Source organism: Catharus ustulatus, chromosome 10 (genome assembly GCF_009819885.2).
Source record: "Catharus ustulatus isolate bCatUst1 chromosome 10, bCatUst1.pri.v2, whole genome shotgun sequence".
Taxonomy (NCBI): Eukaryota; Metazoa; Chordata; class Aves; order Passeriformes; family Turdidae; genus Catharus; species Catharus ustulatus.
Window position 1 is genome coordinate 7,342,852 of NC_046230.1, and position 22,197 is coordinate 7,365,048.

Consider the following 22,197-nt stretch of genomic DNA (forward strand, 5'->3'; position numbering starts at 1 on the left):
TTTTTTTTTCTGAACATACCTGATGGATGATGGGAGAAATGCATTTGAGACACATTTGAAAATTTGCTAGAATATTCTAATACCTATTCATAGTTTTGTCAGGTTTGGTTACCATTTCTAGTAGGCACATAGAAGACTTTTAACAAGGAATTTATACTTGCTGAAAATGTACAAGCCTTATTAGTTCTAGGCATCTTTAATATAATTGTGTGGCCTGGGCTTAGAAGCAAAAGGCTGGGGCTAGATGTGCCTTCAAGTTCAGTTTGGCTATTAATGCACTGTGCAGAGTTAAACCTGGAGCAATCAGCAATAGAGGGAGCCTCTCTTGAATGGCAAATGCCACTAGATTTTGTACATGTTTGAATGTTTAAATAGTGTAGGAAAATGACAGTGTTAAAAGTTAACACAAAAAAATGTTCCAGTGCTGGCTAGAAAAAAATACTCTGTCTCTAATGGATAATTCTATCAATGGAACGTTTTTGTTTGGGAAACCTATTGGATAGGGAAACTGGTTGACTTCCAAACCAAATGTGACTTTAATTTTCAAGTTTTATTAGGAATTTTCATTGTTTCCCTCTTGTTTTATGTTTGGGGCCAGATCTACAGAAAAGAGTGGAGAGGTATTTTTCTTGTAGTGTTTATCATTCCACACATGTTTTCATTTTTCTCCTCTTTATGTAAATGGTCATGATTGTAAAACAATTTAAAACTTCAGCATAAGAGACAAAAGGCGAGTTGGTTTTGATAGACTCGACAGCTAAGTATGTTCTAAAATGTAATTATGTTGTTTTTATCTAAAGTTTTCAGTGTTTCACTTTGTCAGAAGAACTGCAGAATGGAAAAATGACCTGTGCTAGAATGTGGACTGTATTTTTGTCTCTGTAAATATTATCTGTAATGCTGTGGATTAAAAATGGGCACAGAGAATATATGTGGAGATACTTTCTTATTTTTTGCCAGAAGAAGAGGTTGCAGTGGCTGAGGTCTTTATTCCTGTTCTGTGCTGTGTAACATGCCTAGAACAGTGCAAAGGGAAGGGAAATGCAGTGGTTTGGGGCAATTCCTGCAGTTAGGGACAGAGGATGGCAGTGCCCCTACATCCAAAGGATGTGTCAGGATCCAGCTGTGGTCCTGCAGCCTCAAACTAAGGAGATAAGACAGAATTTAGGACCCTGCCAGTGTTAATTGCATTGTATTAGCCCTTAGGTCAGCTCAGGAGCATGAGTTTACAAGTAGACCTGAGGAGCAGCTCTTTTTCCTCCAAAGATTGGTACCTGAGAACCCAATTACTGGGCAAACACAGGCCTTTCATTACATTAGCAGCATCTGTGACTGGCAGCAGAAGCCTCAAGGTGGGTCTCCTCAGGATGTTTCAAAAATTTGTCTGAGTTTCCTTGAATAAACCAAATGCAAAGGCAATTTAAACATTATCTGTTAGGATGCCATGTGTATGCTCTGTAAAATTTACTTGATTTTTTTAGTCTTTTTTCAAAGGAATGTAAATTAATTTTCTTCCTGAAGTAAATACTTTTGTTTTACTTTGTTTTTCAGTTTTTTTTTCTTCTATTTACTGAGAACCTAAGGAAACATGTAACAGCCAAGAGAAGAGGACTAAAATGATGGTGGGAAAGCATCCCTTTTTACAGGGATGCTTTTTATAACCCTGTGGCTGACCTCAGTTCCCAACTGAATTCCTTTTGAAGGCCCTGGCTCTCGGGCAACTCTTGCCCCTGGAGTTTCTCTTCTGTTTAGAGTTTGTTTTCCTACATACTTTGATACTTTGATCAGTGGCTTAGGCTTGCCTGTTGATAAAAAAGAATTTTGGTGACTGCCACTGCTTTTTAGGATGTTGGCCACTGCCCCGGCGGGGTGCTCGTTCCTGTGTGAAATGTGGAGAGCTGTTTTATGGGGTTTTTTGAGTTTTTAAGAAATACTTTCTCTGCCTTGGTGGGTCATGCTTGGGTGTTGGTGCATCAGCATGTCTGGAAGTGACATTTTGCTGTTCCAGTAATAATTTCCTTTTACTTTCTGTCATTTGATTTTGCACTGGAGGTTTTGGTTTTAAAGATGAGTCACAGGAAACAGAAATTTGGATTTTCCACATAGAAAAAGCAGTAGAGTTTTATTTCACTGGCTTGAGCTTTGCCAGCAGCTCTTACTTTGAGGACAGTGTGGGCATCATCTGCAACACTGAGGTGCTTGGTGTTTAGCCTGAGATCCTCACCATGGCCCTGCTGGGAGCCTGCACCCTGGGGCAGTGGCTGCTTTGGGTGGGTTTTGCATTTTGCTGATATATACAACTAACTGTATTTAAAAAGCCACAGCTTTAAAATTCTTGATGTAGAGAACTTGTTTTTGTCATGTGTTAGCAGCATACAAAATTAAAAAGAGAGCAGATAACTCCCTTCATGAATTTTGCCTTCAAGCTCATAAGCATGGCAGATTTTCCACTCATGAGAAGTCTAAAAAACAGAACCCACAGAGAAGTGCTAATTTAATCTGAATTTAAGATTAAAGGGAAAAACGACCCACAAATAATAAATCCAAGGCTCTGTACATTCTAGCAGCAAATGAAGAGGACTAACTGTAAGTACAGAGATTTTTGTTAAAGGTCCTTTTTTATGTTTGTAACTGGAGTTTTAAATAGCTTTTTTTGTGATTTTTCAAAAGTGGTGTTATAATGCACAAAATGAACCTGTGAAGGGAATGGAGACATGATGAGTGCTTGAGAATGATACTATAGGACAGTCTTACTTTGTCCTACAAAAACAGAGCAATCATTTCAAAATAGTTGTTTTAAATATAAGTCAGGTTAAATTGCTTGAGACGGGATTTAACCAACAGAAGTTAGTTGTCAGGCTACAGAACTTCATAATTCTTACTTAAATGTACATTCAAACTTCATCCATGGTGGTTAGTTGGACTGTGTTTTAGCAGAATTAGTATGGTGTGTTAAAGCATGTTTGAAGGCTACTGTACAGTTGGTTCTGTAGCAGTAGGTCAGGTGATTTATTTATGTATTAGCAAATTCTGTTTGTCATTATACCAGTTCTCTGCTGTTCCTTTTTCACAGCTCTTGAAAGGTGAGTCAGACTGCCTTACAGGTCACTGCAGGCATTTTTAGATGGCATGTCTGTCTTTTAAATCCAATAAAATTATTCCTAGAATTTTTCCATATGTTACTTGTGTACCAGGCTAAACTGTGTTTTAACAACTGAACCATTGTTGTTAAATTTGGATATTCACCCTATTTTTTTGTAGAACTAGCAAAGAGAGAATGTAGTTTCTAATGTGCAGCTGTTACATTCTGTATAAATGGTGAATGAGGGTTAGCTCACACGGGTGAAATCTGCACAACATAAAGCCTCAATTCTCACAAGAGCATGGCCCCTGTGTGTGAGGTTTGCATTCTAGCTCTTGTTTGGGGTTTTCAGGGTAGCAGGTTGCAGTAAAGAGCCCAGTGCCCCAGCCCTGACTGCCAGGGCTCTCTGGGAGATGGGCTCTGGGCTGTGTCTGCTTCTTCCCTCTCTGCTGAGTGTTCCTGGTGGGCCTGGCTGGGCACTGAGCAGTGATTCTAATCCCTGAGCGTTTGCTTTTTTCCATAAGTAACTTCTCAGCTGCCCATCCCCTTGCTACAGGCCTGCCTTCCCTTGTACTTCTGTCTTTCTCATGTTACAGAGATGATGGCATCAAAACTTGACTGTCTTAAGCTGAGAAGGCAGAGCCTTGTCACTCTGTTTTGTTTTAGTAGGAGCCTTTTGTTAATCTTTTGCCGACTACTGATTTTTAAACAGTTTTCTGAGAATCCACAATCATTTACACTTTTATGAGCTTTATCTCTTGCTTTACTTTTACCAGAGCTTTTAGGACAATGTTCTCTATTAATTGCAAATGAGTTCATAATATTTTAATAATTTGCTGTCCCTTGTTTGAGATTTAGGTTCTGCATCTGCATCAGAGAATGTTCTGACCCAGATTTCCCTTCTCTGCTTGTTCAGTGAGCAGAGTTTCAACAGGACAGTACTAGAAAAACTACCTTAATGTCACTGGGTATAATGCAGTTGTACTTTCCCTATTTCTAGGCTGTGTGCACTCTTCTGAAAAGCATGGAGGGCTACATAAACTTCATGTTTGATGATAGATTTGTTTCTCTGAGCTGTGCTTTGTGCTTGACTTAATCCCCACTGTGCTGCTGCAAATTAAGTTGAAAACCATTGGGGTTTATGGATGTGTTGGTTATATTGTGTGTATCTGAAAGAGATGCTTAACATGCTTCATACAATTGTTCATGTTTCTTCTTAACCTTTTTAATTTTTCTTTTGTGAATTGTCTTTCAGGCACATTTGTTCTTTTATCTGTGCTTTTGCTGGGATCTCATTGCTGAAATGATACCGTGACTGACTTAATCCAAAGTGTCTTGTCACTTGAGTGTGAAGATTTTTTTAAAAAATTATTTTTTGTTCTTGGGCATGTGGAGTTTCTGTGATTAATAAATTGTCTCAAACTGTACTGATTTTAAAGATTTAAATGCCTACAGGCATTTTTTATTGCCTTTTGTTTTTTCTAATAACAGTAATCTCTGTTCCCAAAATTAGTTCCCTTTTAGCTTTTCAAAGCTCACTCTGACAGAAAAGCAGGGCTTGTACGTACTAAATGCCACTGTGGTTTATATTAAATGAGGCAGGGTCTAAGCAGTTTGTATTTAAAAGACTGGGGCTTTTGTGGACTTGCTGCAATGAAATACCAAGTCTTGTAAAATGGAAGTGATCTCCCTTCATTACTTTCATGAGATGGTTGGATTAAAAGAGCTGGAAACATATGTGGTGTAATTATGGGTTTACCAACTGTGCACATTAATGCTGAATGAAGACAAGAACTAAGATTCAGTGTCTTCCCCTAAGCTGTTTTATGGCAAGAGTCCAAAAGATACCGATAATTCTCTGATCCAGAGAGCACTGTTGAGATTAATGACTGTCATGGAAGGCTTCCCCAGCACAAAAATCTGTCAGGTTCTACTGTATTGTAAGGGTTGTTTTGAGATTTGCTGCTGGCAAATCCATGGCAGTTTTCTGTGCCTTACCCTGCTGTTGACAAGGACAAACAAGTGAGCTGGCTTGGCTTGGGTAAGCAGTGGCATATGGTGTTGAGATCACTTCCCTGAGCAGGTCAGTTTGTGGACAGAAAGCAGTTGGGATTAGATGTGAAACAGAAAAGTGCTAATTTAATGCAGTAGTGAAAATATTGATTTGAATTTGTAAGGCTTTTTATCTTGGAAGGACACTGCTCTAGAGAAGTGCCAGCTGTCTGTGATTGTGTCTGACTGATGACATTAACATGGGAAGCAGTCTGTGCCCTGTGTCTGTGCAGAGGCTGTGGCTGAGCTGCAGACATGGTGATGTTCCTGCCTGTGGGCTGGCAGTGCTTGGATCTCTGCCTCTGGCCAGGTGTGTGACAGAGATGCTGCAGGGAAGGCAGGAAGGTGACCAGAAGATGCCTTTACCACTGAGCTGATACAGTTTGTTGCAGCCCAAAAGCTGCTGCCTTGGTGTTTTGACACCAGAGGAGCAATACTTGTGAAGATGTGGTGGGCAGAGCTAAGGTGTGATTTTAAATCCCTTTATTTCTTTATTTTCCCTGTGTATTTTGGGATTCCTGTTTCAACAACTGGATGTTGTAGTGCATGTCCTAATGACAGTTGACTTGAATGTCAAAGGACATTGTATTTTGGTTTGAGTCTGGAGAGACTGAGTCTCCCCATTCTGAGTCTGGGGAGAACCCTAGGGAGAAGAGGCATCTAGGACGATAGAAAAGAGCAGTGCATGTTTCTCCTCTGTGCAGGGAGCACACATTGGGCTGTAGAGAGCTCATGTCAGCCACAGATTGCTGGGCAACAGAACAGGAGCAACTCTTGAACTCTGCATTATGAGGTGCATTTTTGTATCATGCCCAGCTGCTGTAGATGAAAGGACCACTGAAGTCTGAGGGTTTGTAGCCCGTGCTCCTGACGAAATACTTTTTACTGTGTGTTCTGCTGTGCTGAGTCTTCTTGGCTGCTATGTTGGTGTTCAGTTCACATGTGAAATCTGCCAAGCATCTTTTTGCAGTTGTGTTGCAATTGCTGTTGCACAGCTTCTCACTCCAGTATTTGTGGAAATCACACAGGATAAAAGAAAAAAACAAAAACAAACAACCCCTAAACTAAAAGCAAAGGTCCCCACTCCCTGGAAAAAATGGCAGAAGCATTTAGTACAGTGTATATCAATGCAGAGCAGTTGATCTTTATTTTGAGACAATACTATGGAAATGGGAAGAGTTGCCAACCATTTCTGAACACAGCTGATAAAAGCTGTTTTGAAAATCTGTTCCAGGACAATTCAGTTGGATTAGTTCATTTAGCTGTTCCTGAGTTCTGTAGACAGAAACAGGACAGTGCTTTAACATCGTACTGCAGTGCTCGTGAATCTTGTTGGATAAGTAGCAGTGGGTGGGTAGATCTATGGTATTTATAAAAATCATGCACTCAGGCCATAATTCCCCTTTGTTTAGTCTTTGTGTATTTAAGCCTTGTTTGGTGGCCCTCAGGACACAGATTTGGTATAGTTGAAATCTTCTCACAGCATGATGAGACGTGGCAGCTCCCAGCAATAGGAGGGACTTCACCAGAGCGTGATGGTTTGTGGTGTTTGTTGCTCTTCTCATTCGGGAATCCCAGTGGTGGGCCAGGACCAGCATTACTGTGTCAGTGTAAGCACTGCTGGGGATCCTTTTGCATCTTGTCACTAAACAACCTGGAGAACGAGCTAGATGTGACTTGAGCAATATGTTTATAGAGCAGCAAATCTGTCTGCTTGTCTGGATGTCTTGTGGGAACCTCCCCCACTCCCTCCAGACCGAGCACAGAGCCAAGCAATGGGGTAATTAGTGACATGCTGGGAAATAAAAGCTTTAGTATGCATGTGTATTTATTTTAAAGAAGTAGTATATTAAATTGATGAAAGTAGCAATCTATTCTGTGGTGTACATTGTACAGTTTGAGTGTAGTAGGAAAAGACGATAAAATGCAGCAAGTAATTTTTCACTTTGGGAGGAGAAGTGGAAAATGATTGTCATCTCTAGAGCTTGAAAAGGCTCAGATTTGCAGTTAGCATTGCTGTGTTATTGCTCTCAGGCTGAAAATCCTTGAAGCTGTTTAAGCAGTGCCATATGTCTTTCTGAATTGTCCAGCAAAAAACAATGAGGGGCAGGGGAAAGCCCCTGAAACGATAAAGCTCTTTTCAGAGCCACATCTGGACTTAATAAATGCAAGCACACATTGTATAATTTAATGTATCTGCTTAAATTAGATCTCAAACACAAGAGTGAAAGGCTTGTCATGTTGTGTTTGCTGCAAAAAGGATTTTCTTAACATATTTATTTTCCTCATCTAAGTCTGATTGTGACCTTGTTAAAAATCTGCTAGCCATGCAGCTAATTCAGCTAGAAATAAGAGACCTGTTCTCTGCAATACTGGTGTTTAAAGCTGGTAGGCTACCAGGAATGGTGGCTGTGTGTAGTTCTATTTCACCTTTGAACGTGAACACACAAGTACTGAAATCTGGTATTTTTTCCCTGGCTCTGATATGGAAAAAGGCCCTGGGTCAGTACCTGTGACCTTTGGCTCCATGGGTAAGGGCTGCTTTTGGCAATTGCCCCAAAATGAGAAAAACCTTTAAAGAAAGTTCATAGCTTATGAGCCAGAAAACAGACAGACAAGCAGGCTTTGCCCCATTCCTGGGAAGGGGTAGGAGGGTTGGCTATTTCTGTCCAACTCTGTGAAAAACAGCTGAGGAGAGCAGCCTATTTATAGTAGTTCTCAGTTGTCCATAGGAACATTTGCATCTCCAGTGGAAATCTTTAGGGATCTGAAAACTAAGAAGACTGAAGACTCAGATGGCATTAGACTGCAGAATAAGCTTTTGGCTGCATTTCGTGTAAGAAAATTACACCAGGATTGATTAGAATAGCTAAGGTGTGTTTACAAGTTGTAGCTGCAATTGTATTACAATTGTTCTGGGGAGAAAGCAGAGACTGGTGAGAAAACCCATACTGAGGTGTATGTGTAGACTTCCATTTCACTTGTGTGTGGCAGGAGAGCCGTGTTAAGTCTAAGTGGTTTTTTTTTTCTTATGTCCTAATGTCTATGATTTTCTTCAGAAGATGCACATTGAAAAATCTAAATCCTCTAGAGCTCACACTCTGTCCTCCTTAATCAGATCTGTCTTCCACTGGGTTAGCTGAGGTACATCTGCAGCCTCCGTTTCCCTGAGTTCCCATTTTCTGTCAGTGAACATATGATATACCGGATGCTTCAGAAAACTTATTTCCTACACTTTAAACAGAGAAACAGTGTTTTTATTTCTGACTTCCCCTGGGTATTTTTCCAGTTGGAGGAAGTGGTTCCTTGTGTTGGCTGCCCTGCTCCCATCTCCAGCATGTTTCACATGGAGACTTAGGAGTTCTTCAGGTGGAGAAGGGCAGGAAGGGACCTGATGCTTCAGGCTCTGTGGTGACTGAGTCTGCAAGGCTAAAAGAAAAGGGAAATCCACCTCTTTTCTTGGTTAAATTACCAAAAAGTAGTTGGGGGAGGAAATGGGGCTGTTATTTCTGTATTGTCACTATGAAACTGAAGGTGTAGTTTGAGGAACTACATGAGGAAATACAAACATAGCATTAACAGAATTTTAAAAGCAGCATTTGTCTAATATTGACCCAAGTAATGCAGAAATTTACCCAACAAAGATGAGTGCACCAAAATGGACACACACCCTCCTCATCCACCCAGCTCCCCAATATGTGAATTTAATCAATTTCTCTTGACAGGTTCAAGTTTCTCTGTAAGAATTAAAACATGTTCTGTTTCACAAGCTGCAGCTTTCCTCATGGTCTTCCAAAATAATTGGGTTTTTTTTGCTGTAGGAAGGGAGATTTCCATGTTTATTTGATAGGATCAATAGAAGTGTTCTAGTGGGCTTTAATTTCTGGTGTCAAAATATGCTGTGCTGAAGGCCATGGCAGAACCATGGCTCTGCAGGATGAAATGCAGGTATTCAAGGCTGCTGTTGCAAGCATTTTTCCTTTGGATTAGAAACACTGCCATGAAAAGAATATTTATTCAATGATATCTGCTACTTGTTTGCTACACCTGAATACTCTTTGTGAATTTTTTTTTAAGTTTGTCCTAGAAATTAACTTGTAGGCTGCTGGCAATAGGATTGTGCTGTAAGACTGCTTGAAAAGTCTCTAAATTACTATGATTGCTTTTACAGAAGGAAAAAACAGCAGCAGCAGTCACAAAATTGAGTGGGTTAAATAGGTGTATGTGTCTGGGCACGTGTCAGCCCATAAGTCACCACTGGTGCTGAGTGTTTGCAAACTGTTGGAAATTCAGAGATTTGTAGTCTATTTGCTCCCATTGGCTACTTGGTCAATCCCATGAGTTTAGAAGTTCCTGGTCTCTTCCATACTGAGGCTGATGAGTGTTTGAATAATCCATTTTCAGAGTTTGGGTAGGTAACATTTCCAGCATGTGAGGAGGGAAGTGCTTACCTCTGCTGCCCTGCCACAGCTGCAATGTGAAGGTTGTACCTGTGTCACCTTGGAATGCACACCACTGTTATGCTGAAATATTGTGGAGAAATTACACTCCAAGGAGCCTTCTTTATCTTCTCAGGGGTTTAAGGCAGAGCATTTCACTGTTGCTATTCCAGGTTAAATTTAAGTGTGCCCTCTTCCATCCCCCACTGTTCTTCTCTTTTGTTACCCACCTCCCCCATAGCTCCCTTCACTCTTAATTTTTTTTCTCCTTTGTAGTTGTGCTCAGAGAATTTAGCAGCGCTGTGGGAAGAAAACCTTGAAGCTTGGAGCCTGTTCTGTAGTCAAGAGAGGGCTGTGGCTGCCCATGAACACATCTGTGCTTGAGGGATCCTTTCTCCCCTTGCTCCTCAACAGGCAGGACACACAGCAAAAGTGGAGAAAATGGAAGGGCAAATGCTTGGGGAAGCACAGTTGGGGTGAAAAAAGTAGTTAAGGGATTGACACGAAAAGACACTGAGAATTGTTACTTCTTCATAGGTTCAGTGTGGTCAGATACATTACATTTTAAAAAATTCTCTTCAGGTTCTGTAAAGCAAGAGGTTTGATTTAAAGTAAAAACTACTGGTGTTTTTTTTTTGTTTAATTAAACCACACATTCTAATAAACTAAAAGCCAGTGAAAATTTTAGACAGTAAAAGTTTCACAGCTCCATTTATCTTTAACATAAATACCGAATCTAAAGTTAGAAACTTATGTTCACAGGCTTAGAAAGCCTTGCAAAAGACTTTCATGGTTATTTTTTTTTAATGGTACTTGATAGTTTGACCAGTGTGAGGTTAATAAGCCTTTTTTTTTGTTTGTGCAATTACTCAGCATTCAAATACAGCACATCAGTGATTGTGGCCTTATGCATTATGGATGAAGCCCTTGCTGTTAATACAGATCTTACCTTTGAGCCAGTCAAAGCCTTTATTTAGTGATACAAAAGAAGAAAATGAGAAGGGTGGGTTGTGTGTCACACAGGCGCATTTGAGCTTCATTGGTACCCAAATGTGCATTTGCAATCCAAGGCAGAGCTCTAAAACTGGGAGTGTGCTGCTCAGGGATGAGGGTTGGGTTTTCCAGGACCACACCTGGGGATTTGCAGGGCTCACACCTGGGACTTGCAGGGGTCATAGCCAGGGTCACGGGATGTCAGAGCTCTGGCAGTGCTGGGCTCAGGCTGCTTCATTTCTTCACTGGCAGTGTACCTTCAGTGTTGCATGATGTGCTCTTCAGCCCACGTGTGCCTTACCTGTTTTTTCCATATTGTTTTTCAGATTTTTTCCAGATTGTTTCTTCACCTTTGTCCCTCACCTCAGTTGTGTTCAAGAATTCCTGCCTCTTTTGGATGGTTGTTCTGTACAGTACTCCTATTCTAGCTTCCATTTTTTTCCAGGGAGAGAGCAGCTAGAAGAGCTGGGAGCTGGGGTGTTTAACCTGGACAAAAGGAGGCTGAGGGGCTTTATCTCTCTCTACAACTTCCTGAAAGGAGGCTGTAACCAGGTGGAAATCGGTCTCTTCTCCCAGGTATCAAGCAAAAGGACAAGAGGAAATTGCCTCAAGTTGTGCCAGGGGAGCTGTAGACTGGATATGGGGACAAGTGTGTGGATGTGGCATTTGGGGCCAGGTTTTAGTGGTTAAGGTAGTGGTGCTGGGTTTAACAATCGGATTCAATGATCTTAGAAGCTTTTTCCAACTTCAGTGATTTTATGAATCTGTGAAGTCCACATTCCTCACTAGACTTTCAGAGAGGCCTGAGTGTTCTGCTCTGTGCTGGGCAGCCTTGTTACTGCCTTGGTAGGAGCAGAAAGGGGTGGGGGGAAAGGTGGAAGGGGATAAATAACTTTTTGTGCTCTCTGACATGCGTGTTTGCTTTTCTTTACCCATCAGCATAAGGTTACTTACAGTGGGGTTGCTGTTTTTCATTTCTGCTGTGGCTGAATTTCTATTTGACTGTTTTAAATAGTATGTTTGCATGGGGCTGAAAGAACCTTCTGTGTTATAAAAGATGAGAACTTCAGCTCTGTGTTCACTCAAAACTGGGACTATCATGGCTGCTTGTGCTGCTGCTTCTCAGGCTGTTTGGAGCTACAAGGGAAAACAGCGATGGAAACTGGTTTTATTGCCTGTCTTTCTGGTTTTAGGTAAATGTTGATTGTTTTTAATGGAAAAATGTGTTTCTTCTTGGTAAACAGTGTTACTATGTTTTGTATCTCAAGCTGAAAGTAGGACTGTAGGAGGGAGAGAAATTGATAATCAAGTGATTTAGCCTTTAATTTGGTGTTCTTTCTACATGAATTGCACTTTGTTGTGTGTTTGGTTTTCTGCTGTACTGAATTCTGTCAAATTTACGTCAGTTTTGTAGCCTGAATGTGTATCTGACTCGCTGCTTAGGCTTCTGAGCACAATAGCTGATTTGGTAAACTTGACATTTTTCCAGAGGGGATTAGTTGCTATGTAGGAATTGTTATGATCATTCCACTGAAAGCACTTCTGAGTGCTTGTCTTTCTTGCTTGGGGGGGTTTATGTATTTTGTGGCATTCAGGAACTTGGTGGGGGGGAGGGGGGAGAAGTATGGAAGTCAGACAATTAACTTATTGCTCTTTATATAGGTCCTAATTAATGTACACTAGATATAAAACCATACTCATAGTGTTTGAGATGGCACTGGGTTTGTTCTTAAACGCATTTCTTAGTCAATTTATTGACTTCATTTCAGAATGTGGTCTTCAGGTTCTGTGGTGATTTACAATAAAAGTTCTTGGAGCTTTTGTGTTTAATTAAACTTAGTGTCAGAATTTGGATTTTATCTGTTTTGAATTGTGCTGACTTAAAACAGTAATTTGAGTTTGGAACTGCAAGAATTCTTGGAGTGATTATACAGAAGTATTCAGGTGTGATATTGTGACTAGTGCCTCTGTCTCACAAGGCAGCACTTGTTGTTTGACTGTTCCATCAGGTCTTACCGTTGTCTAATACCCGTGCATGAGTTCAGTTTTGTTTCACCTTTCAAAGAATTTTAGCCTGGTGGGACCCTGGGAAGAGTTGCATTAAGTTCTTTCCTTTTGTTTCTGTAACTTACTACTTTTTTTCCTCACTATAACTTTTTCAAAATTATTGTTTCGAAGTAGCTTTTATGTAGCTTATTTAGTTATAAAAATAAGTTCATGAATATTGGGGAAAAAAAATGTGTTCTCTTTCCCTTTCTGTTGTCAAACTACCTCTGTAATAATGCGTGCATATTCTTTATAGTTTCAGTGTTGGCAGTGTTAGTGCAGTGTTGTTCCAGTTAGATGATGAAATATGTTTCAGATCAATTTTATTAACCTCTCTGGCTGTGGTAAATGCACATCAAAATCATCTGTTACATTTCTGGTTTACATTGTTGTATTACTGTCTAGTGAAACATGAGCTTTGAAAGGCACAGCAGTGGAAAAATCCTGCTCAAAACCTCTCTTAATCATAGATTTAAATATGACTGTGCACACTGGCAGACTTCTGTTTTGGGCAAGGGCATGTTACTGTGAACTAATAGAGAAATTCACATAAAATATTGCTAAGCTGTGAAAAACAATGTGAAAACTGTGTAGCAGTATTCTGACCTTGTAATGATTTACAGCTGGAAGAGCAGAACTGAGTATGGAAAAAAAAATTTCAGCTTCATGTGAGAGGCTTTTTAAAACTTATTTTTATGTACTTTTTTCCCTTTCCTCTGAGCTGTGTCAGTTGAATACCGTTTGTAGTTTTGCCTGTTACAGACGGACCAGAAAACCCTTGTGGGAGACAGAGGTGGGATTGACAGTGCAGAGGAGGACTTTCAGTAGGGAGAGACTTGGATACAGAGAGACAGTCAGCTCCTCTTCAAAGAGTTGTAGAGAGCAGCTCTGTGTGAGCAGTTTCTGTACGGGGAGTACAGAAATGAAGGACCTAACTGAGCCTGCTGTGCCAAGGGAGCTGGAGAGGATGAGGTGTGTGAAGCAGGGGTGGAGAGCTAGGAAGTGGGATAAATGGAGCCAGCCAGGGAGCAGGAGGGCCAAGTGCTTGAAATGAGAAAGGAGGAAGAGAGGACATGATAAATACATGATAAAAACAATGACCAGGGAATGGTAGGAGATGAGGAAATCATTGAGAAACAACTAAGAGCATGGAAAACACCTCTGTTTCAGCAGCCAGAAATGCAGAGAGGATGTGTCACTTGGGATCCTTTTCCCAAAGCTCTGAAACTGCAGGAATGCTCCAGCTTCTGAGGAGCTGGAACAAGGGGTGGGGAAGACAGTGTGGCTGGGTGGGCTCTTCAGGGTGACTGTGATGAGCTGTGGGAAGGCAGCTCCAACTGGGATTCCTTTCTCTTTGGTCTTGTGTTGTTATTCTTCCCTGTTCCCCTCATCCCTCCTATCCCCATTCCCCCAACTCTGAAATACTTGTGATTTTTATGTGCATGCACCTGGTGGAGATTTCAGGAGACTGCAGAGACTGGTGCCCAGTTAATATAATTCCTTTTTTATTTAGCTACATTAAATAGCTGACGTATAGGTTGTTTGCATAGGTAGTTTGATGGATTGCCATTATTTTCACCCATTATGTGTTATTGTATTATTTCCAGTGTGTTAAAAACAAATACTGCTTATCATGTCTTTTCTTCTCCCTTACATAAGCCAAGCTTTTTCACTGTACAATAAGGACAAGTTTTACCAGTTATGACATGAACTGTTGATATTTCTAATGAGTCTATTTCCAGTCCACAAAATATTCTTAAGTTGTACCCATAGCTGCTATGCTGACTTAAGATTCTGCTTTAAAAGTGTCCTTTCAGTTGCTTTTTAAACTGCAGACATGTGTTCTGGCAGTTCTACTGGTGTTATTTTTAATATTAAATTTTATTCTTAGTGTTCTATGTTATTCTTAGTATTCAATGTTAATTTTCAGTTTTAGTTTTAATATTTGAAAGAGAGTAGATTCTTCTCTGTAAGATTTAGTGCTTTTCCTTATTCTTAAGTTTGTCTGGCAGTGTTGTGGTATTTATTCAACCAGTTTGATTAGAACTGAGACTTACTTTCTGCAAAGCAAGGTATTTGGCCTTGGGAATTAGAGGCACTTGATTTTAAGAAGTCGATGTATGCATCTGTTGGCCTCTGCCCTTAATAATCTCAGTACAAAAATGGGATCTGTTCAGGGTTTTTGTGGTTAAAACTGCCTTAGATAATAAAATTAGGATCTTTATTTTGCTTTTAAATCTCCCAACCAAAATTTAGGATCATAGTTAACTTAGTTTTTGCTATTGGGGTGTTATTTCCCCTGTCTACTGAAACACTTCTGTGTCGAAGCTGGCTTGAGCTATGTGACCTCTGGAGTACTTTAGCCAGCTCTGTCTGTGACATTAAGGGAGAAGCAGCAGTGTTGTTGGTGTGCTCATCTAGAGAGCTGTTGCAGAAAGCTGAGAGTTGTTGCTGTAACCTTTTCTGGCTTGGGAACTTGGCCAATAGAAGGTACCTGCAATTTGCCGTTTGTACTGTGGACAGCTGCTGTGTGTAGTGTTGTTTATTTGCAGAGTCCAGTCACTGCTGTGTGACATTCTTGGGTTTGGGATTTACTTGTACCCCAAGTACAAATGTACTGCAAAGCCCAGAGCTCCCAACCTCGGATGGATGTTGCCGAGGCTCTGAGTTACTGCCAACTCCTTGGGCAGGGGTTGGCAGAAAGTGAATCTGGTAGGTAAAGGCTGAAATGGCAGCTGAGCTCCACAATTAAAGTGTCCAAAGTCAAAATTACTGTTTAATATTCTCACCAAACACAGCTGAAAGCAAAATCTGAAACAACTTAATGAAAAGTTTCAAGTCACTGCACTTGGCAGGTATTGGCCTTGTCAACAGCACTAGCAAGGCTATGGAAAATGCTTGGATTCTGGTTTTGGCAGACAAAGAGTAACCACATAAAAATATTTGAAGTGTAATGTAGTGTGGAATGAACAGCCTGTGTTTATTACTGGCTATCTGTTCTTAAAATCTATGTATTTTGCTTTGCTTTGCTGTCTTCATTGGTTTTCCTAGTCTGTACTACTATTTATTGTGGCACAAATTCACCTCTGAAATTGGAACTGGGAGTCAAGATGGAACTGAGGAACTGACCCAGAAGAATTAGTAAAATTTTACTTTGAAATTTTTTGTCTTCTTTCTTTTTTTTTTTTTACCTTCTCAGGATAGAGGACTAATGGGATAAAAATATGTACACTTTCCCTCCTTTTTTTCACCTCTAAAGCATCTGATTAAAATTTCAGAAAACAGAATAGGATAGAGGCATTTGTTATTACAAGTGTAGTCTGGTATGACTCATAAATTAACTGATGCTGTCACATCAAGGCAGGATCATTACAATTCTGGCCTTACATTTATGTATACTTCAACTTTCACCTGTGTGTCAGAAGACCTAGTGGTGGTATTTCTCTTAATTGCTCCTCTTTGTGTATATACTGGATTTCTTTGTTTCACATTTTTTGGGTAGTCTCAGTTTCATTCTAAGAAATATATTTTCTGTGGTTTTTTGTTAGATAAGCCAGACTGTTGAAGCTTGACAAGGTGGCAATGTAAGGGCAGGGATTAGTGAGGAAAATTATGAATAATCCAGTCCTTCAGTCTTGACTACTTTGTTTTCCCAGTGGTTTGTACTACCTCATCATAACTGTGCTGTGTCTTTTGCTGATATCCTTCCATGTCAGTTTTTAAGTTACAATTATGAGAGACAGCCAGACCTATTGTGGTTTTTTTCTTTGATTCATGCTGAGAGACTGCTAGAAAAAGCACGAGTGCAAAACCCAGAGTTTTTCTACCTCTAGGTCTGTTCCTGAAGTCTTAGCCAAGCATTGACTTAACCAAAGAGCTCTTCTAGGCTATGTAAATCAGAAAAAAAGAAATCACAGTGAAGTTGTTGCATGCTGTTGACAGAGACCTTTTCATGAAACCACAATCTTTGTACATAATTACTTAAAAATAGTGATAAAAAAGTCATAACCCTATATATCCCTGAAGTCTCCTGATAAGTGTATGATGTATGTGTTGTATCTTTCAGTGCATTTAATCCCAGTAAACCCTGTCAGGGAAGATGGGCTGAATCCTAAGAGCCGGAAGAGAATCATGCCTGATCTGCTGACAGAGCCTCCTGCCATAGACCCCGTTTATGAAGCTCATGTTTACTGCAATATTCCCACCATTGCTGAGCGCAGCATGGAAGGTGAGCTTTGGGAGGGCAGGCCTCAGGTTTGCTCCTTGTTTCCTTGTGCTGTTATTAGAAATGCTAACTCCTGTGCATTGCCAGTCCATTACTGCTTGGAGAAGGGGGAGCAAATACCAGCTGGTCTGAATTGCATTACATCGTTCAAAACACACTGCTGCTCTTTCCTGTCTTGATTTTTGGATATTGTTCTGTGTCCAGACAATAGTCAACTGTAGGCCTAAAACTGAAAGGGTTGGGCGAGGTTTAGATATTAAATATTTGAATTGTAATTCTTGTTACACATCAGCTGCATTTCTAACAGTTGACTTGGAATTCAGGCAGGAAAGCCCCACAGAAGTAATTAGTTTTGGAATTCCAAGCCATTAGACATGGTCAGCTAGAAGGCATATTTGCATTCTTTACTCCACAGCAGCTGCAGCAAGTTGAATAAAGTCCTTCATTAGCATATCCTACTAATGGTTATCAAATAAATCACAAACTAGTGTATCAAAAAGATCCAGATTAGACATGCTGCAAAATCCATCGTTATAATGGGCACCAGAAGAGAGGCATTATAAAAGTGGAATAACCTTATATTGACAGAGTTCAGTGCTTGCTTTGTGTGGTCGATGGGTTTCAGATGTATTGTGGAGATGTACTAAGAACCTCAGTATTGTATAACTTGTCTTGCAATCTGAAGTAAAATCTTTCTTGGGTTGGTAAACTGTAATTTCCTAGGGGTATTTTCTTTCATTGCAATACCAAAGCAAGCTGATGATACCCGTTTTGGTTTTTTTTTTAAATTATTATTAAAGTAGATGCAGGTAACAATTTTTTAAATTTTATTTTGTTATTTTTTTTCCCTTTTAGGTCATGCTCCTCATTATTTTAAGCTGGTGTCAGTTCAAGTACTGATTCGACATGGTGATAGGTATCCTCTGTATGCCATTCCCAAGACAAAGAGACCTGACATCGACTGTATGTTGGTGCCCAGCAGGTAAAATTCTTGGAGTTTGTCTTGACTGAGCTCTTTTTTTGCTTGAGAATAATTCTTTCCTCTTCAGGAAACAATTTGTGCAGCCTGAAGTGCATTGTGACTTCTGACTATTGTGTATTGCCGTAGTCTAAAAAACCAACCCCTGGATCAGTGGTGCATAGTATTTTCTTTGAAACAAGAACTATTACATGTTACCAGTTCAGACCAGAATAAGTTCTTTATATTTCTTTAAAAAGCAAAAGCTATTTGGTTGGATATTTAGGTTGCCATTGCTCTTAGATAAGTTTCTACATTTTGAAAATGTAAGTGCATTGTTAGTGATGATCTCTTCCATTTCAGCTCATCACGCTTCCCTTTGTATCTGAATACAAAAAGCTCTCAGGCAGTTCAGCACTATGACAAGAAAATTGATATTTGTCTTTCATATTGTTTTTTCTTTTACTCTTCAGAAATGTAGGCTATCAGAGTTTTCCCTTAATGATTTGTGTCAAAATTCACGAAAAAATGGGAGTTGTACATTTAACTATTAAAATACAAGTTAACAGAAACCATTGTTTGGTACTTGACAACTGCCCCTTTCCTGCAGTTACCTCTCTGTTTAGACCTGTCACAAGTTAGTTATTTGTGTCTAATTGCCACTAAAACATCATTCTTTTTTTCAGTGTAGTGGTTTTGTCTAACATCATGTCTTTGTAAGTTGCTGAAAATCTACTGCTGTTTTCACACCTGAATCACCTTGAGCTGCAGATGTGATCTGAATTGCTTCTTTGTGGCAGAACCTTCCTTTTTTGTTTAGATTCTACTCACTGATATAGATGAATTATATTATACAGCAGTAGGAAAAACCAGTAATAATGTAATTTCCCAGCCTTTGCCATGGCTGATTTGATTACATGTAAGTACTTTTAAGTAGGATGATGATGATTTTTTTAACAGAGGACATACCAGTGAACCTACTGAATACTTAAATTAAAAGAAAAATACCAAGATATGTTAGTAAAACCTCTGGGCAAATCTACCCCTTCATGCTGCTGTCCCCTCAGCAGTGTCAGGTGTGGAGATTTTAATGGCTGAGGGCTGTGTGTTGTGTTCCTGCATACATTACTCAGGAAGAGAGGCGTAGTAGGTACACAAAGCAGTGTAGATGGACCACAAATGTCTTTTTCCAGAAGGGCATGGAATCTCTGTCTTTAATTCCACACTAGAAAAGCAAGAACATTATTTCTTTACTCACAAATGGCTTTACTCTGTTGTGCTGGAAGTGTTAATGCCACACTGAAAGTACATTTCACCTTAGTGCCTGGGAGGATCATGGAGCAGATCTTCATGGAAGGAATTTTTAGGCAAGTGCAAGACAAAGAGATGATCCAGGACAGCCAGCACAACTTTACTCAGGGCAAATATGCCTGACCAGTCTGGTGGCCTTCAATGATGGGGTGCCTGAGACAGTGGTCAAGGGGAGACTGAGCAGTGTCATCTGCCTGGAGTTCTGTAAGGCTTGGTGGTGTCCCTCATGGCATCCTTAACTCCAGACTGGAGAGATGTGCACCGGAAGGGTGGACTGTTCAGAGGATGAGGAGTTGGCTAAATGGATGCAGAGGTGTTGAGGAGCTCTGTGTCCATGGAGGCCAGTTTAAGTGGTGTCCCTCAGTGCTCTGGGGCCAGTGCTCTTCAATACCTCCATTGCTAACAGGGACAGTGGAATTGAATGCACTCTCATCAAGTTTGCAGTGACAAGAAATTTGTGTCTGGCTTGAGGAGCAGGTCAATGAGAAACTCAAGAGTGTCAAGAAGTTCACCTGGCTCAGGGCAGTCCCAGACATGGGTACAGTCTGGGAGGAATCACTGAGAACAGCCCTGCAGAGGACTTGGGGGTTCGGGTGGATGAAAAACTGAACACGAGGCAGCAGCGTGCACCAAGAGATCACACTCTGGCTGCTGCTTTTCTGTGTTCACACTTCAGCTTCCACCAAAATGCTTGTTCTGTCAAGAGGTGTCATCCAGGGGTCTGGTCCAGCATCCTTCAGGAGAAGTTGGATTTCCTTGAGAGGTACCTAGCCCCAGAAGGCCCCAGAAGCACTCTGTGCCTGCTGCAAACTGAGTGGTTTCCTGAAATGAGATCTGCATTCCTGACACTGCAGAGAGGAGACCAGACTTGAGTTATCTCTGCCATAGAGAGTGCGAGTTACCTTAATAAAAAAATAATTTTTCTAACAAAACGGAAAATGAATTGTTTGTTAATAGGTATGATAACATTTTTAATGACCTACCTATAAGAGCTGAGATTATTTTCAGCATGAAATACTAAGTAGAGAAATATGATCCAGATTTCTATTTGAGTTCCTAAAGGCTCTGATCTTCTGATCTTTCTTAATATGTTATGTTAGAATGTATGTGAGAAAGCTTTATTGAAAAGATGTTAACTGCAAGTGACAGTGTTAGATGAATAGTTGTGTTTCTCAATATTAGTGTGCCACATGAGACCTCAGTTTTGTATTTGTCAGAAAAGCTTTTATAGCTGTTTCCACTTCAGATTCAGGCAAGGAGTACAACATGAAGGCTTTGAAGTCAGAAAAACTATCTGTAAAAGGCAAGGAAGTAGTGTGGCTTTGACCACATGCTGGTCAAAGAATGCCCAAGTGGAGCAGTCGAGAGGGCACAGTTGGGGCTCTGAGGAGGCCAGAGGCTCTCACTCGTGGGTCTCACTGATTTGTGAATCATTAGAGCATCACTGTGCAAATGACACATCTGTTACCATTACAATCACTGAAAGACCTTGTCTTCTCAAGAAGCAAATTTCTGTAAAAGAGCATCTCCTCTCGTAATTTAGGGCAGCAGAAAGATTAAAGGAGTTGGCTCTGCACCATTCTGTCCAGATGTGTTAAAGCTGACCTTACTGAATAAAGCTAGAATTAAGCCATTGTTTTGAAAGCAACATTCATTACTTCAGCATCAGGAAGTTATTTGCTGTGTTTGGCTGTCAGGCTTGTATCCCTTTGTGATGTAAATCTGGTGCTTGATTGTAAATGTTTTTATATGGGGAGTGTGACAGGGTCTGTAATCACTGCCTTTGAACTGAGGCTTTCTTGCTGCTGTACAGTTGAGTTGAGATGTCTGATGGAAAGTCTGGCTTGTTTAAGCTTTCTGGACTTAGAACATCAGATAAGCAAGCTGCTCATATGCAGGCTGCTCTTTATTTGACTTGGCATTCAGCTGATGGAATTCATTAATTAAGCAGATTATGCCACAGCCCCATGGACTTCTAATGGATATGCAAAGTACCTTGAGGTCACGCTTGGGTTTTGTGAATTATGGATTGTGACATCTAAGTGTGGAATAAATATAAGGAAATGGATTAAATGCTTTGGAGATTTCTTCCATCTAAAACTTCAATTAATATTATTGTTATCATTTTTATTGTTCTGGATGCAAATTTCCAAAGGGAACCAAATAATGCATACTTTTTTCCTTAAGAAAATTACTTGAATGATGTTATGAAAATCCTTCATTGTAGTGTTCGCTTATGGGGGAAATAAATTAATCCCACACATTTTTTTTCCTTATGTAGCTCACATTTATAGTGTCAAAAATAAAAAATATACAGTGTTTCTTCACTGAGTTTGTACGTGAGAGAAAAGAAATGCTTTTTGGAAGATGCTAAAATGATTTCAGAAGACTGCTATAATTTGATAGTAAGCTGGGTTAATTAGCATATACTTGAAGACATTTTGAGAGGTGTTGATGTTAATCATAAGAAGCTTAGTAACAAATACCGAAATTTTAGGTTCAATATGCACATGTTTTGAAACTGTCATAAAAATGAGCTGGGAGGTGGGAAATGAGACAAGTTTCATACTGTGATCTAAAGGGACTGTGGATTTGACTTGGTCAGAGTGGGATCCCGACCAGCATCAGGTGAGGAAAGATCTCCTGAGGCCTCTGCTGACTTTAGAGAGTCAGGCAGTGGTGAAGGATGGAATTACAGAGCTATGGAATGGTTTGGGCTGGAAGGGACCTTGCAGATCCTCTCATTCCAAGCCCCTACCAGGGGAGCACTGTGCAGTTTGTTATAAAAATGTACAAGCTGTGAGACCTTTATGAATAAATAATCCCCAACAGTACTACTACTGCCTTAGGAGCTCTTGTGTAGACTACACTGGTCTGTTGTTGGGTGTAGTGACTCTTTCCATTCGTTTTTTAAAAAGCACACACAGCGTAGTCCTTTGATCTCACTTCTTTTTGCCTACTTGAACTTCACAGAAAACATGTTATTTTTGCTTGAAGTTGTAAAATTATTTTTTGCATTGTAAGTCAAGAGAAAGGGACTCACTCTAGGTGTAGTTTGCAGGCAGAAGCTTGTGTTGTATGATTACAGAGA

The 22,197-nt window shown here is 40.2% G+C and overlaps 1 protein-coding gene across 2 annotated transcripts in view; it reads left to right on the forward strand.

The window, feature by feature from the left end:
• The window catches only part of PXYLP1 (2-phosphoxylose phosphatase 1), a 48,324-nt gene that overhangs the window by 18,930 nt on the left and 7,197 nt on the right, over positions 1 to 22,197 (forward strand). For both annotated transcript variants that reach the window (XM_033069211.1, XM_033069212.1), the window contains exons 3-4: positions 16,679 to 16,840; positions 17,693 to 17,819. In XM_033069211.1, coding sequence (XP_032925102.1) covers positions 16,679 to 16,840; positions 17,693 to 17,819 — 289 coding nt within the window. The remainder of the gene's footprint in view (positions 1 to 16,678; positions 16,841 to 17,692; positions 17,820 to 22,197) is intronic.